General features: G+C 35.4%; 2 protein-coding genes across 5 annotated transcripts in view; both read right to left on the reverse strand.

Annotated features, from left to right (window-relative positions):
- Positions 1 to 16,100, reverse strand: part of loh (thrombospondin type 1 domain containing lonely heart) — a 24,612-nt gene continuing 8,512 nt past the window's right edge. For 3 of the 4 annotated variants that reach the window (XM_089256917.1, XM_030384168.2, XM_089256916.1), the window contains exons 2-11: positions 14,606 to 14,678; positions 14,468 to 14,537; positions 13,399 to 13,949; positions 8,885 to 9,066; positions 8,638 to 8,804; positions 3,559 to 3,760; positions 1,996 to 2,177; positions 916 to 1,923; positions 699 to 849; positions 1 to 629 (exon numbers count right to left, since the gene is read on the reverse strand). In XM_089256917.1, coding sequence (XP_089113043.1) covers positions 484 to 629; positions 699 to 849; positions 916 to 1,923; positions 1,996 to 2,177; positions 3,559 to 3,760; positions 8,638 to 8,804; positions 8,885 to 9,066; positions 13,399 to 13,949; positions 14,468 to 14,537; positions 14,606 to 14,631 — 2,685 coding nt within the window. In that variant the 5' untranslated portion in view covers positions 14,632 to 14,678 and the 3' untranslated portion in view covers positions 1 to 483. Of the gene's footprint in view, positions 630 to 698; positions 850 to 915; positions 1,924 to 1,995; positions 2,178 to 3,558; positions 3,761 to 3,968; positions 4,031 to 4,081; positions 4,182 to 7,308; positions 7,522 to 8,637; positions 8,805 to 8,884; positions 9,067 to 13,398; positions 13,950 to 14,467; positions 14,538 to 14,605; positions 14,679 to 16,100 lie in introns of those variants that run through there. The other variant, XM_030384169.2, reaches the window with a different exon arrangement.
- LOC115562509 (uncharacterized) lies at positions 10,169 to 11,165 on the reverse strand. The gene is made up of 2 exons (XM_030384173.2): positions 11,015 to 11,165; positions 10,169 to 10,951 (listed from the first exon to the last, which is right to left on the reverse strand). Exons 1-2 carry the CDS (start codon positions 11,063 to 11,065, stop codon positions 10,268 to 10,270), a joined length of 735 nt encoding a protein of 244 aa, XP_030240033.1. The 5' UTR covers positions 11,066 to 11,165; the 3' UTR covers positions 10,169 to 10,267.

A 16,100-nucleotide genomic window follows, 5' to 3' on the forward strand; every position in this document is an offset into this window, starting at 1 on the left:
TTAATATAAGAAATAAAATTAATTTATTTGAATGAATATATGTGTATATTGGACAGTGTTTTCGTTCAGCCCTCGCCGAATATTCGTAGTACTGAAGACACTTTATGGGAGTTAGAAGATTTTCGTATAATATCTTTAAGTGTGGCACTTGATTAACTTCAGGTCAATATTGATCTTACATGTGTGAGTTAGGTTTAGTAAAATGCTTGCTTTGTTTATGTTTCGTTTACGTATTTATGCACTTAGGCGGTATGTGTTAGTAGATGTAAATGCACTCGTATGTCAGATTGGAATTCATACTGAGGATTTGCGGCTAGTTTTGATAGTTATGCATATATGTATCTACTAATGATCATTTATGAATGTATATGTAAGAAATTGCTTTAAGATCACGTTTTTCGTTATTTTCTTGTTTTTGTTCTTGCTGTTTTTCTGCTTCATTTTCCATTCATTCGCAACTATTAAAACTACATTGTGTTCGATTTAATAAGCACGAGTGCAGGAGAAGCAGCAATTGTTCCTATAGTATTCATAGTTGCACAGCTTGGCCTGCACAGCCCACTTGCAGTTGGGAAAGTTGTCTACGCAGGGCGATGCCTCATCGTTTTGGAGCAGCTCGGTATTCAGATCTAGATTAATATGTATATATAGATCAGTTCATGAATGTATAATATAATTGCAATTTTATTATCACATACCTTCACATTTCTGTGTATTGCAGTTGCGATAGATGGGTTCCCTCAATGCATAGCGGCACCTTGCGGACTCCCGTAGAGCATTCTGCTTGTCATCGTACTCCAGACACTTGATGGTGCGTCGCTGGGTGCCGCCATCGCAGCTCTTGGTGCACTGCGACGAAAAGGGAAGAGTTTAAAAATCGAATGGAACTTGAATTGGAAGTCCTATTGCGTTTACCTCAGACCATTCGGAGTAGTGCCAGCGAGGCGCACAGTATTCAATCTCTTCGTGCGAGCAGTTCTCGAGCGGCTGCGGCCTTAGCTCCGCCTTGCACTCCTCGTCGTCCGTGATGAGCTGATTCCTGATGCACAGAACCGTTCGAGAGCGGGTTAGATTGAAGCAATCGCCACTACAGGGCGACCAGGGCCCGGTGAACCACTCGCCCAGCTCGCAGGCCGCTTGCTGGCAGGGCCTGCGGTTCTCCGGAATGTCGCGGGGGTCACACCGTTCGCTCTTGGTTTTGGAGCGATCGCAGAAGATGGTGCGATATTGGATGCCCGGACCGCACGACGAGGAACAGTACTGATTCCACTCGGACATTAGCCACACCGCATCGCTGACAACTTTCGGGGCACGATGACGCACGAGATGGGTTCCATTGGCTCCCTCGGGATGGAGGTGCATGCGATAGCGGGCGGAGTTGCGACGTCGGGCCTTGGGGCATTCACATTGCTTTTCGCTGGGCGGCTGCTCCTCCATGCAGGCGGCCTTGTCCACGTGTATCACGATGCCCGAGGCCAGCTCCTGGACGCAGCTCAGTTCGCGTCGGCGCACCGCCTCCCCATGCTGGCAACGGCACTCGCCCCACTCGTCGAACCGCCAGTAGGCCGGACAGGGCTGTGTGTTGCAGTGCAGCAGATTCTCGTTGAGCACTGGCCTCTCCGAGTGACTGCAACGGCGCTGCGAGTAGTATCGCACCGGGTTCTCACGGGCGCAGCGCACTACCGGCGACTGGGTGCCGCCGCCACAGGACTTGGTGCAGGCGCTGAAGCCGACCACCTTCCAGTTGAACTTACGCTTGCGGCCAGTGCGGATACTGCTGCCAGAACTACCATCCTCGCTGACGGGCCCTGCTTTCAAGAAGCCATCGCTGCTTTCCAGCGACAACTCATTCTCCTCCGAGTCCGAAACGATGGGCAGCAGGTACTCGTACTTGATGCCAGGATTCAGTATATTGCTGTAAACCTGATGGGGAATATCAGAGTGGAATTGAGTCAATTATAGAAAAATATCCCTTAGGCTTCTTGAAGGACATACTAGAAGCTCGACAGGATCCCTAATGGGACCCGTGCATGTGATCCACTCGGTCACGCCCTCGCCCTGCTGCACTCCATCGATGCGATGATAGTCAAAAAATGCGCCCGCCGCCTCATATGATCCGCTCTCCGATATCTCGTTCTCGCCATTGAAAATGCTCTTCTGCTCGCTTGTACGCAGAACTAAGAGAGAAATAATCAATAATGTATATTTATATATATAAATACATATAGTATATTTATGAAAATATAACATTTACTATATATTTAAGCTATGATATCTAAAATGTATCTATCTTTAATTCATATTACATTCGTTTCAGTATTGTTAATTTCGTTTCTCTTTAAATGAAATTGAAATTGAAATGAAGCCAAAGAACATGTGAATTAAATTGTTGGAATTATTCTAGACATACACAATTTGCCCTGAACCCGTCTGAAATGGGAAATCAGGGTATACTGGTTTTGTAAATGTATGTAACAGGCAGAAGGAGGTGTGGCAGACCCCACAAAGTATATATATTCTTGATCAGGGCGACGGTGAGTCGATATAGCCCATCCGTCTGTGCGTCCGTCCGTCCGTCCGTCTGTCTGTATGTTTGAACACGTCGATCTCAGAAGATATAAGAGCTACAGACTTGAACTTTTTTTAGAATGTCCATATATACAGCGCGGATATCGAGTTTATCTACAAAAAATCGATAACTCATCCTGTCATTTTTTATCGATAAAAAACGTATCATTTAAATATATCTAATTATATCGGCTACATCTTTAAGCCCAGACTCTTCAAATTTTAAACATATATTCAGATGCATTTTATACAATTTCGATTTTTGATATAATTTACCCTCACCCATAAATCTGTAAAAGGCGTATTTCAAATACTGGGGACGTGGGCTTTAGCAAACAAACGCATTCATGAAGGAAGTACATCAACAAGAAAAGTTATTAAACAATTAAGTTTCCATAGTAAGCCCACACTACAGCCCATGTACATATGTTTATGCGTGAGTGTGTATGTGTGTCTATGAATGTGTGTATTTCTTGTGTAAGCAGGAAGAAACAAAGAATTATCATCACTATCATAATAATATATCAGTTGCTCCGAGGTTACAGGGATATAGTAGTCGAGCAGTCTCGACTAGAACTTTCATAATTGTCTTTGCAAAATTTAGTTTGATTGTTAATTTGGCTGTCTACATCTATAACTGCTTCATAAATGCATTTGCAAAATCATTATTATACATATATCGTGCCAATATAGTCATTGTCATATTATTATTATTGCCATATAATCTCCGTATATAAAATAAGCTATAGATATGTGTATAGAGTCATTACTCTTTGTGTCCGCTTATGTGTGGAGTATGTCTGGCTGTACATGTATATCTGGCACTCGATTATAAATTGCGCACGGATATGGCATTTAGCATTAGATGTATGTGTATATTAATTTTAATAAATTTTTAATGTTTGGAGCGATCATGCTATAAAATAATAATTGATTTCGCAGCATTCACGGGGTATATCAATCTATATATAAATATAGTATTTAACTCACCAAGTAAATTTGCGCTGTTCTTCAGTTCGGTTATGGATATATTCGAGGCACCCGCTGGTATTGTAGCCACATGAACGTATGCGTCCTCTGGCAACGGATCGCGTGTAAAGATTCCAGTGACGGGACGGCAAAGCAGGCCACCGCAGCTGACGGAACCGCTATTAGCGTACAGGCCCTTTATGGAGCCGTTGCCAAGAACGGCCTGTAATTACACAAAATATGAAGAAAAGAAAAGAGAGTATATATATGTGAGAGATATGTATATATATAGAGAGAAATATAGATGGTATAATTGATTTCAATTGAACGAATCAAAGCGCTTTGCTTTGTTTACAAAGATCGCAAATGGGTCAGAGGAGGAGGTGGGGGGAAATGGAATTCTCGACATATGTATGTCCAAATTGACTCACCAGCCAGGTTAGCGCCAAGTGCCACAGCCAAGGCATATCGCACACTAAATAATATATATATATATATATATATATATATATATATATATATATGTATTCTATATATATTATTGTGTGCAAGGTGATCTGTTCTATATTTTCTTTGTTTATGCGTGCGATTTAATTATTTGATTTACACTAGATGTCAGTGCACTAAATAAACAAACGTATTTACTATATGTGCGTAAAATAAATTCAGTTATAAATTTCGAATTCAGCTAACTTTGAAGTGCGGCAGATATATGGGCATTTATATCAGATGATGGGAATAATTTAGATAACTAATTGCTAATAGCAGCTATATAATGTGGCGAACCCTGAGTTATAGACTAGAAAATGCAGAATGGTTAGTACATGTGTATACCCTATGTTAGCAAGGCAAATCAAGACTAATTAACATACACATACATATATTAGATATATACAAAAATATAAACCATCTCGAATCGAAAATATAGCCACGGAATTTATAAAGACTATTCAATATAAATTCTACAATATATTCAATAAATGCTATAGGCAGACTGTCGAATTGGATAAAACCGATGAAAAAAGAAATACAATTTATTAATTGAATCACAATATCATGTACGATAGACTACTCACAGGCTCGTAATGAAGATCTGTCTATATATAGGTGTATTACAGACTATATATTTCCAACTACTTAATATATATTTACTATGTATATGCTATGCTTTATACTATCTATACTCCGCTGTTGTCACAAAATGACTACCAAAATGTATATACCCATTAGAATACAAAAACCATTTAAGTTCATTTAAAATGGAATGCTTTCTCAGACTCTGGGAGGTACACTCATATATAAACTATGCTGTTTATACAAATAAGTATACTCCATCAGAAGAACCATAAAAGTTAATTGCAAATTAAAATATGTATTGAGTTATACAGAAAACTCTTGTATTGTTATGGTATTATATAAATGTACATTTATCTTAAATGATCATAGTATATGTTCGACGATAATTCTGGTATTATAAAGATGTATTATATACCCGCTCAGAAAGTTTATGAAATTAAACACAATCAACAATACAGTGGTACATTGAGAAATGGGTAGGTCTATAAATCAGACCGCTATATAAATTCTACTACGTACATATATACCCTCTCAGCTAGAGCAGCCGAAGGCGATTCATTTAAAATACAATATTGAGTAGAAAATAAATATATGCAAATGGCTCTGTTGTGGGCGAAGGTGCAAATGGAATTTATATTCACTTCCGCTCCAAGTGCGAATTACCAATATCGAATTCTTGAGTGTCTGCACACGTATGTGTGTATGTGTCTCTCTCTACTTATGTATGTATATGTGGATACATCTGAATATATATGCCAACATTTATATTGAAGTTGTGATAAACTCGTAAATGTCTGATGGCTATTTGCTGATCGCTGTGAGTGCCACGCGGGCGACTATCATCGAGTGTGTAGTACAACACCGTGTCGAAGCAAAAGATAATTCTGTTTTAATGGCCTACAGGCAGCAGCAGCAGCAGCAACAGCAGCGGCAGCCGCATTTGACGCACTTTTGCAAGTTTACGATGGCCACATTTCACTTGGCCACAGACTCGCTTGGTTGTTTACGACCTGACCAGCGCAAGACTAAAGTGCTTTTGAGATACCCAATATTGGACAGAAATAGGGTATATAGAGGTTGCTCACACACCAAAACATTTGAATCAAGTAACATGGACTCGAAGTTCGAATCTCAGACTAAGTTTAAAGACTATTTAAAGAGAAAATTTAGTTATAAACTATTTTCCATTAATTTTCCTCTTTTTGAATCCCCCTGACTGAAAATGTTAAAAGTCATTACTGGAACTGAGTAGATTAAAAAAAAAGTTCGGGTGCGAGTCACTTGCGAGTGTATAGCGGCTGCTATCTTTAATACAACACTTTTTAAACTAGATATAACTAGATATTTTAAACATTTTACGTAATAGGCATAAGTGGAGGGTATCACGCAGCACATCATATCTTTAGTTCACGATTCTGAAGCACGCTTCAATTTCTATTCATCAGCAGCTTACTTTTCAAGCACATCTAAATTAATATAGAAATTACGAAAGTCGAAATATATACATATATATTAGCAAAATTTATATATTTTGTGCCTATCAAGTTCAAACTTAAATGTTTTTTTTTCAAATATTAGATATACACAAGTATTTTCAAATAGTTTTAGCTAAAAGAGAAGAGAAAGAGAGGACATTACAATAGCTATAAAACTAAAAGTTCCATATAGATAAGATAAAGCTTGAAAACAAAAGCAATATATATGTATATATATTTATGTATCTAAATATATTATTTTCGATCTGGCCACAATTAAGAAAAAACTAATTCTGACGTAGGTTTGAATTTCAATTAAATAATAGGCTGAATTTTCGAGAAAGCGGCAAATGGATCTAATTAAAGAATTCGAAAACCATTTAAGTATATTAGAACATTGCGTAAATGCATATAGTACATATAGCTATGGCAGTCCAATGTATTCAAGTGTAAGTCTCAAGTGTTTCGCACAAATTGCCAAAACAAATAAGTTTTTATTTAATTTCTGTGAGTTTTTGCGGTAAAATTGTAATAAATTAGCGATTTTGACAGATATCTCAAAAGCTGAATGAACTTCAAAAAAAAGAGATTGAATGACACTTAAGAATTCAATATATACTATTTCAATAAATTTTAAAAATTATACCAAGCTTTACAATTGATTTATAAGAAATGTGAAAACATCTATGGGAAACTTTAGAACAAATATTGAGAATATTCACTTTCCTTATTAAGTTTGGGAAAACAAAATATACATATATATATTAAAGAAAATAATGTTTCTTAATTAATGATATATGGATTTTTTATTATTTATTTATTATTATATTTTATTTTTTTATTATTTATTAATAACATATTTAGAAAACACTAAAGAAATAATCTAAATATTAATTTGTGAAAAATTTGCAACTTGCTAAATCAATTTTTATATATGTATATATTTATATTTTGTATATATGTATACAAATATTTAAAATAATCGACAAATGTCCTTATAAAAAATTAGTTGATCTAATATTTGCTTGAATTGCTTTCTCTATTATTTGCGTATTTACAACACTTAAAGTCAACTAATTTAACTGACATGGTTATTCAATTAGGATAACATTATTATTTACAAATTAGTTTAGAACTGTATTAGATTTCAGATCGGTTTTTATAAATTTTTGATTGTTATTTATTTATTTATTTTTTTCTTTGAGTTGAATTGTTTAACTGGTTTTTGATTTCCTTTGATTGTTCTTAAACGATTAAACGATGCGCGATTCTTATAGATACGAATACGCATGTGTTGCGTGCTTCGATTCGCGCCGCTTACTAAAATATTCGGTAAGGCGATTCATTTATTTCTAAAGAGTTTTTCATAACTCGAAGTGTGTGTGCACCACAGCCACAATCGACAAACGCTTTTTGCCCGCTCACGCAGCGAGGAGAGTATATCGGTGTATGCAATTTATAATTAGCTTGTTAAATTCTTTTATTGTGATAGTGTGAAATCACATCTGATTGAGTTCCTAGATCTAGAACCCGTGGGGGTGTGGCAAATGCTAATTACTAAATATATTCAATATTAAACGATGCTTTTAATGCGAAATAAATAGCTGGCCCATTCCAGACTCAAATTGAAATGATTATTATGATCATGATGTTTAGTGTAAATGATTATATAGTTATAGCTATTAGAGTAAGTGGATTGTTTAACCAAGCTTATAGCTCTTTTGACAAAAATCATTCATATCATATAATATTGAAATTCATATATATGGAATCTGATTAGCCACGCATACAGTATATGGATATATAGAACCTTAAAACTATTTAAAGTCTGAATCAAATCAATATTACCTACACATGCAGGACAATATATACAACCTGATATATACAATGTGATTTATAAAATCTAACATACAGTGTTTGATATAAAAAATCTGATGTATCCAATATATAGAACCTGATATATGCAATTGTATGTACAGCCTTTGATATAAAGAATCTGATACACATATTGCAATATATTACATTTATATAGATATACATCTGATATGCCACACCCATAGGAATATAACCAAGGCAGATAACTTCTCCACACGTAAATCTCTACAGACAGGCATATGCAGTGATATTTTTATTGAAAGGGGACGAGCATGACAAAGCCGCCTCTACCCGACAGCTTGCTGTTTATGGATAGCTCTTGGTATCTGAGTGATACACACAGAGACACACATAGAGAAATAAGCTCTCGCTTTTTCTTTGTACACTCCAGCAAGAAGCTGAGCTATTCGTGGGTAATACGTATAATGAAGAAGAGCAGGTATTCATTGTAATTGAGACTGCTACGAATATCTAATCAGAGTCGTGTACTCATTTGCATTAACATGGCCTTAATAAATTGGAAATACAGCTAAGAGATTAATGGAACGAGCATAAATTGTGACTAGTTGTTAATTAATGGAACTACTGTGCGAGCTGATAGAGTGTTTTATCTGCAATCAGTTATAATTGTTATTGTTATTTTATTATGCGACCGAGTGGTATTAACATTCACCTTGCAAATGCCGTCGACACATATTGCCCGACCCAGTGGAGTGGACCGATTGGAGCGATAATATTCAGCGGACCTCTGGCAGGGGGTGCCATCAATAACCGTATCATTGAGTGTCGCGAAGTATTTCATGCCCAATGGCTTGCAGTTCAGCTCGCACTCGGCATCGTCTGATAAAGAAAGCGAAACTCAATTACAGACAGATTCCCTACATGTATACACGTATTGTAAGTGAGTGTGTATTCCCTACCTTTGATGTAGGGCTCCCAGTTGTATTGGCGACCCTGAAAGTCAACTTTATTGTATGCAGCACATTGATATGCACGAATATCCATTGATTCCGCGGGACAGGGAAGGTCATTGCATAACTGATAGCGTTTCGAGAGACCTACACAAGTATCACTCATATATACTCTACTCGTCGTAGAATTTCTGAAAAATATAAAGTGTGAGATAAAACATTAATTATTTTAATAGCGCAGCTTTTAAAGTCCCCAGCAACGTCTATTAAGACATTATTATAATCTCAGTCTACACTACTATTTGGTTTGTCCACTTTTAAAGCGTGTCAGTTTACGCTTTAAAAGCGAATGTGGAAGGTATACAGATTTTGTGTAAGACTATGTAACCGGTATACAAGGTATATATAGTGGGATTCATAAATATAGTAAAACACATACCAAATAAAAATCGAATTGATCAAAGCAGAACTACGGGACACAGTTCAGTTATTTAATTTAATTCAGTTATTTAATTTAATTTAATAATTCATCAATTCCACCCCAGAATACTGTGTAAATGAAAATATACAAATATGAATCTAGACTATTGTTGAATAGTTTTGTTTACTTTATTCTTCTTCCATCTCAAACGTGCTTCTAAGCTTAAAATCAAAAACTTACATATTTATATTTTACTATTTAAAAAAAATTTTTTTTTAATAATGAGCTTATCTATATGTACATAATTTGTCTAACATTTAGTACATTATATAATGTATGTACATACATATATTGTTATTAATTAACAAAACTTTCTGTACATCTGTTACTAGGTTTACATGAAAGCAAAGATCTGGGAATTTATTTATTTATTTTATTATTTATAAAATTCACATTTTAAAACATAAATATATTCTCCTTACATAATGGAGTACTTCGCCCAATCAAAAACTCTATTCTGATTAGAAAATCTACACTGAAATATATAATATTAATTATCCATAAAACTAAAATATCAGAAGCAATTAAGATTTGAAGATTTTTTTGTTCAACATTCTGAAAACCAACCAGCTTAAAGTAGATAAAATAAAACAATAAAATGCATATGTATAAAACAATAATATATATACAAGATTATGATAATATTATCTCATTATCTCGGCTTCCAGATTTTTGAATAGCCTTGACTCAATTATAAGCAATAAGAATTATTTATAAACCAGTTATGAAGAACTTTTCTAGAAGTCTTGCAACTATTGGCCAAGCCCAACAGAAATACTACCTAACATAATTAAAATAAACTAATAAAAAGCTTTGTTTTTTTTTTTTAAATTTTATTTAATTAAAATGAAAATTAAGCTCCAGCTTACAAAATTTCAATGCTTTTTAAAGATGAGAGAGAAATTTAATTCTTAATTCAGTTCAGCGAATTTCGCTTTGAGGTATTCGATCAGATCAGCGTTAGCAGGATTTCTGATTTCGTAGAGTGTCTTCTGCTTATCGTCGATGGGGACGGAATCGGCCAGAGCTGCTTCAGCTTGAGCCTTCAGGCCCTTAATCTCGGTGGCATACTTCACATCAGACTCGGCCAAAACCTTCTCGAAGAACTCAACGCCGCTCTTTAAATCCTTGTTGATCTGGGGCAGAGCGTCGCTCTTAAGGAAGTTCACAAATTCGGGACTGAAGCCCTTCTCCAGGTTCAGGAAACCATCCCTCTTAGCCTCGAATTGGGTTTGCTTCTGCAGGCTCTCGAGCTCGACCAAAGCCTTCTCAATGTCAGCCTTGAACTCACCCTTGGCCAAGAGCGACTTGTAGAAGCTGATGGCACCCGAAATATCCTCATTGATCTGATCTTCCTGCAATTTCGATTGCACGAATTGGCCGAACTCTGCGGAGAACTTCGACGGCACTTCGTTCACCAGAGCCTGCTTGGCGTTGAAGTCCTCGGTCTTCAGGGCGGTCTCGTAGATGCCGATCAGCTTCTGCAGATCCTCCTTGTGGGAGCCATCGTCGTTGGCGAGGTACTTCTCATATTGCTGCAGCTGTCCGCGAATATGGATGTTCAAGCCCTCGGCAGGATTCTCCGACAGCACACACTAGAAATAGGCCTCGGCATTACACCTCTGTGGACAGTCGCGCTCTCATTCTGCTAGACCTACCTGCACAGCGAGTGCCAGAGACAGAAGGCAAATGGTCAGTAGTCTGGACATTCTGATATAAAAGTGTTAAATGCACAACAGCTCCAATGCGTTGATTGCCGGAAACTCAGGCTTTTTAAAACTCACATCTCGTATTTATAGCAAAAATCTGTTCTCAGCGTTGGGGTTTTTTTTATTATTATTTTTTTTTAGTCGGTCATCAAAACAAGCGTACAAAGTCTGGCATTGTTCAGTTCGAGCCTTGTTGTTATTGCTTTTCTCAACTTGTTGGGATTTCTCTTTAGCTGAAAACAAGTCCAAGATATCGAGAGAGACATACAGCCGAGACGTGATCAAGATAGCATGACTGGCAGATACCCTGTAGTGAAATGTACATCAGATATTCAAATGCATGTTGGGCATTATCATAGATACTCAGCTGAGTTGGAATACCCGCTGATATCAGGCATAGATTCTAAATATGATATTCAAGAATATGTATTAGGCCATTGTTTAAATATTCAGTGATTCCCCCGATCAAGGGAACAGCGAAGACATATTTTAAATAACGGCAAATATATACAATTTCTATATATCTAAAAAAAAAATGTATACCATATACAGGTTTCCGTGATACGATTCTCTTGTTTTTCTTTTATTTTAATTTTTATTTTTAGTTTGAATTTCTTGAATTTACGAGCCACGTCGAACGGAATTAATGTTTGCTCACAAAGTGGATTAGTTAAGTCAATAATTAACTATTTAAGACTTGGCTAAATAAAAATCGAAAAGAAAAAACAACACAAAATTGATTATTTATGTACATGAGATGGAAAAATACAACCGAAACTAAAGCGCAAAGCAGCTCTGCCCAACCACAAGATACCCTGGACAGCACTCAAAGTGCCGGCACTCCGCACGGAATATTAAACAAAGAAAGAATAATAAATGAAAGCAAAAGAAAATAAAATCGATTTCAGATATTTGCAATATATGCAAAAATATACGACAATAGAGTAATATCACCAGTGTCTATGCAACGACTCACACCATATTCGGCATATATATATCTCTTAAATGTTGACAAAACAATTAGCATGAATTACTTTTCAGCCAAAATGACGCTAGACGCATACAAAGCTGAACCACAAAAAATCCCCAAAGCTTTAGCTAGAAACCAGTTTTTGGTTCAAAAGGGATGACTAAGAATCAACAGACGATTACTCTCCGAAGTAATACTTCACTTCAACCTGGAAGTAGCTTCAAGTACTTCCATTTACAAGCAAAAGTCGACGTTTATACATACACATATCTCTTTACATACCTATGTCTGTATATAAACATATGTACCTCTAAATAGGTATAGGTATATGTAGATATATACATGCCTATGTAGACAAGTGCAATATTGTAATTGGTTACATAATAACATCATTGTCTTTGGAGAACGTTTCAAATCGCACGCAGATCTGGATAGCACAATCTCTGGCACGTGACAGGCCTCCGAAATATCTTTTAATTATCCGATTTACCTTATGTTCAGCTATTAGAGGTCATTTTGATCGAGCATTAATAAAGACGCCATAAAATTTGAATTGCTAATCAAAGAACGAATCTCTTCGTGCTGCACCGAAAATGATATACACTCGATAACATTAAAAATGAGTTGCTCGAATGATTCTAATAACAATATACACCTAGAGAAATTGTCAATAAAAACATTCATCAAAAATAATAAAAGCGAAAAGAATCATGGGTGGTGATAATACACTGAAAATAGTACTCGTATAACTGTAAAGCTATTACAAATTGAAATTAATATAATGAAAAGAATAAATCCAATATCCAAAAATATATACAATCGCAGAAGAAGAAGAGATACAAACCTTGATTAATTTATTAACTAAAAAACAATATATATAGTAATAACATTTGTAAAAAAAAATTCATGCTTGAACAAACACTGTGAAGATATTAATTTTCATTTGAATACAAACTAATTTATTCTATAAACTTTTTAAGCAAAACCGCAATGATAAAAAACACTATGAATAAACGTACAATGAGCGAAAAATGTTAATTTTAAGCTCAACTTCTGGCGACCTAATTTAATTGTTCTGTGCTCAAAGAAACTGAATAGAAAACGGAAAAGATTTCCAATTTTTACATTTCGTATGTAATGCAGGTTTTACTTAATTCATTACTCTATCTTTAAATAAATACTAAAGTTTAATAAATACTAAAGCATAATAACTTTAATCGAATCATAATCATCTAATAAATTCATCGATCATTTGTTTCAAGTTTTAGTTCTGCCAACGGAGGGAGACCAAGGTACAGTCTAATTTCAAATTGTGATCAGTAATTTGATCTGATATATCTGCAAATATATGTGAAACACTTACCGATCAATGCACTTGCGAGTCTGGTACATAACGCCGCCTCCACAGCTGCGCGAGCACTCGCTCCATGGATTCCAATTGGTCCAGCGAGGAAAGGGTCTAAGCTTGGGCTTGGGTTTTCTGGAGGTCGTAGTCGTGGTAGTTGAGGCTGTTGAAGGAACATCTTTCAATTTTGGCAGTGTCAGTGCCGTTGTCAAAACGTCGGGTTCGTCGGCTATCAAGGATTTTGTTGCCAAAGTAGGCGCTACAGTCGTCCATATTTTCGATATTTCAGTTGATTTAGTTTTATTTAATACTTCATGAGAGTCGAGGCTGCTTAGGTGAGGCGTTTGGGTTAAGATGGTGGGCAACACGTCGATGTTGGCATCCCCAATCACATTGCTATTGATAGAGCTGGTTTCGTTTTCCGTGAATACCTCGTTGATGCTTGAATTCTGATTTGAAGGTTCTTTGTTTATGCGCCACAGTTTAGCTGGCTCAAAAGATGATTTCCATTTCGTATACTTGACTTTTTCCGCTCTGAGTTTATGCCGATTTAGCCATTCTTGATGTTTCTGTAATATATGGTATGGTATGGGTATTGATTCATAGAATAGCTTGCACAATAGCGTATACTACAGGTATATGCAAGTGGAAGTTAACTACTCGAGCATGCTCGAATAGTGGATACCTGGCACCTTAGGTAGATCTCATTTATAATGGTCTATGATTGTTTTATGATTTATTGAATGCAGCGACTGCACTGGAAGAAATGTGAGAATGTGCCAGAACTAACTAAATTAGCTATATTTCTTTTATCAACCTTGAATCAAAATTACGTAAAAAGTGGGACACTCAGACATTTAAAAAATTATACAAATAATAATAATAATATTTATCTATATACATTTAAATGCAATCGTCTATCCTTTTTCATACTAGATGGTCGCATTAAATAAAATAGATAGGCAGGCAGAAATCGGTTTGTTATCCTGATTTTGCTTCGAGGTTTGGTTACCACGCCCTTTGTCAGTGATATTAATTATTATCAAAACCGTCCCTACCTAAATAAAAGGGTAACAAACAAACTTACCTTAATTCGTTCTAACGTTGATGTGTCCGCAACGATAAATTGCGTTAAGGCTGCAAAAACTAGGCAAATACTAGAAAGCAGAATAGGTAGAGTTATTAAACAGATCGATCAATGTTTTGTATCATAGATGTGACTTACGACAATATACATATATAATTTGCCATTGTATTGCAATTAACGAACTCTCGGACTACATAGGAATGCGACTAATCTGAAAGGAGGAAGCACACATATGTATGTTCGAATATTATGATAGATTTCATTTTGTAATTAGCTTTTTAATAGTGATAATTAGTGGTGACTGAGATTCCCGTTTCTATGATGAGCCAATCGCACATTATTATTGACTTGTAAAAGACCCCTGACCTTTTCTCTGTCTGTTTTGCAATTGTCTAAAAGGTAGCCCAGGGAATTGAACCGGCTTTATATTTTTATAGATATTATTTATCTATGTATACATATATCAGCTCTTTCACAATGTATTCCCTGGTGATTGCATCCCCTGTGAAATGCTAGTGCTAAAATAAAATCAATTAAGCCAATTAATTTCAAATGGGAATAGCAATTAAATATGACTATAGAGCGAAAGCAATAAACATATTCAGTAACTCATCATATGGGCCTCACAATTAAGTTCCGAAATGGGAATTCTATAACAGAGGGTGAATGACTTGTAAGCCTTCTATCAACAGTCCTTTGAGAAAATATCTTACATATTCTTTAAAAATTTTCTTTGTCATCACTATCGATATCGTTAATTATCAAACTTAACTTAAACTTGAAAGTGGACAAAATTAAATGTGTGTAACATAAAGTATATACATATATTCTTGACCAGAGCGACAAACTGAGTCGTTTAAACCCTGTCTGTCTATCTGTCGACTGCCCGTCTGTCCTTATGTTTCAGCGCGTCGATCTCAGAAGATATGAGAGCTAGAGATTTGTTTGTATATGCTCAATAGGGGAGCGGCATATCCCAAGTCTTAATAAACATTAACGCAAATCTAATAAGCTATTCAAATCTATGGAGTTCACAATACGTTTATATGCTTATCTTCGCAGATCCCGAACAAAGTTACATATTTATTGGATATTTCTTACCACAAAATTACAAAACATAATCATGTTTTTTTTTTTTTTTTTTTTTTTTTTTTTTTTTTTTTTTTTGCATTAACTAAGTAGATTTCCCAATATTTTTCTGGACTTGTGGAACGTGTTCAAGGTATTAAATGTCTTTTAAAGAACTAAACTAATAAATCAAGTCGCTAAGCAAGCTAAATTAATGATTTATTAGTTTATTTATTTATTTATTTATTAGTTTTGACATAGAAGACACATAGCTGTCACAGCGTACAGACACATTGGAATGCTAAAATTCAATTTGCAAATACACTGAGCGAAGAGCTCAAGAGCTATCCAAAAGCGGATAGAAAACATAAGAAACTATACAATATTTTAATAAAATTATTTTATGTCTGCTTTACAGCATGTTAAAAGATTTTAATATGATTCCCTGAATTTCACATGTATCATTCCCATACATTTTTTGATTAATATAGTATCAATTCATCTAATAATTATGTACCAAATAAAAAATAAACTAAACAAAATATTGTTTTTGTTGTTATATTAT

Source organism: Drosophila navojoa, chromosome 3 (assembly GCF_054131105.1).
Source record: "Drosophila navojoa isolate 15081-1374.11 chromosome 3, UAZ_NAV_1.0, whole genome shotgun sequence".
Classification (NCBI taxonomy): Eukaryota; Metazoa; Arthropoda; class Insecta; order Diptera; family Drosophilidae; genus Drosophila; species Drosophila navojoa.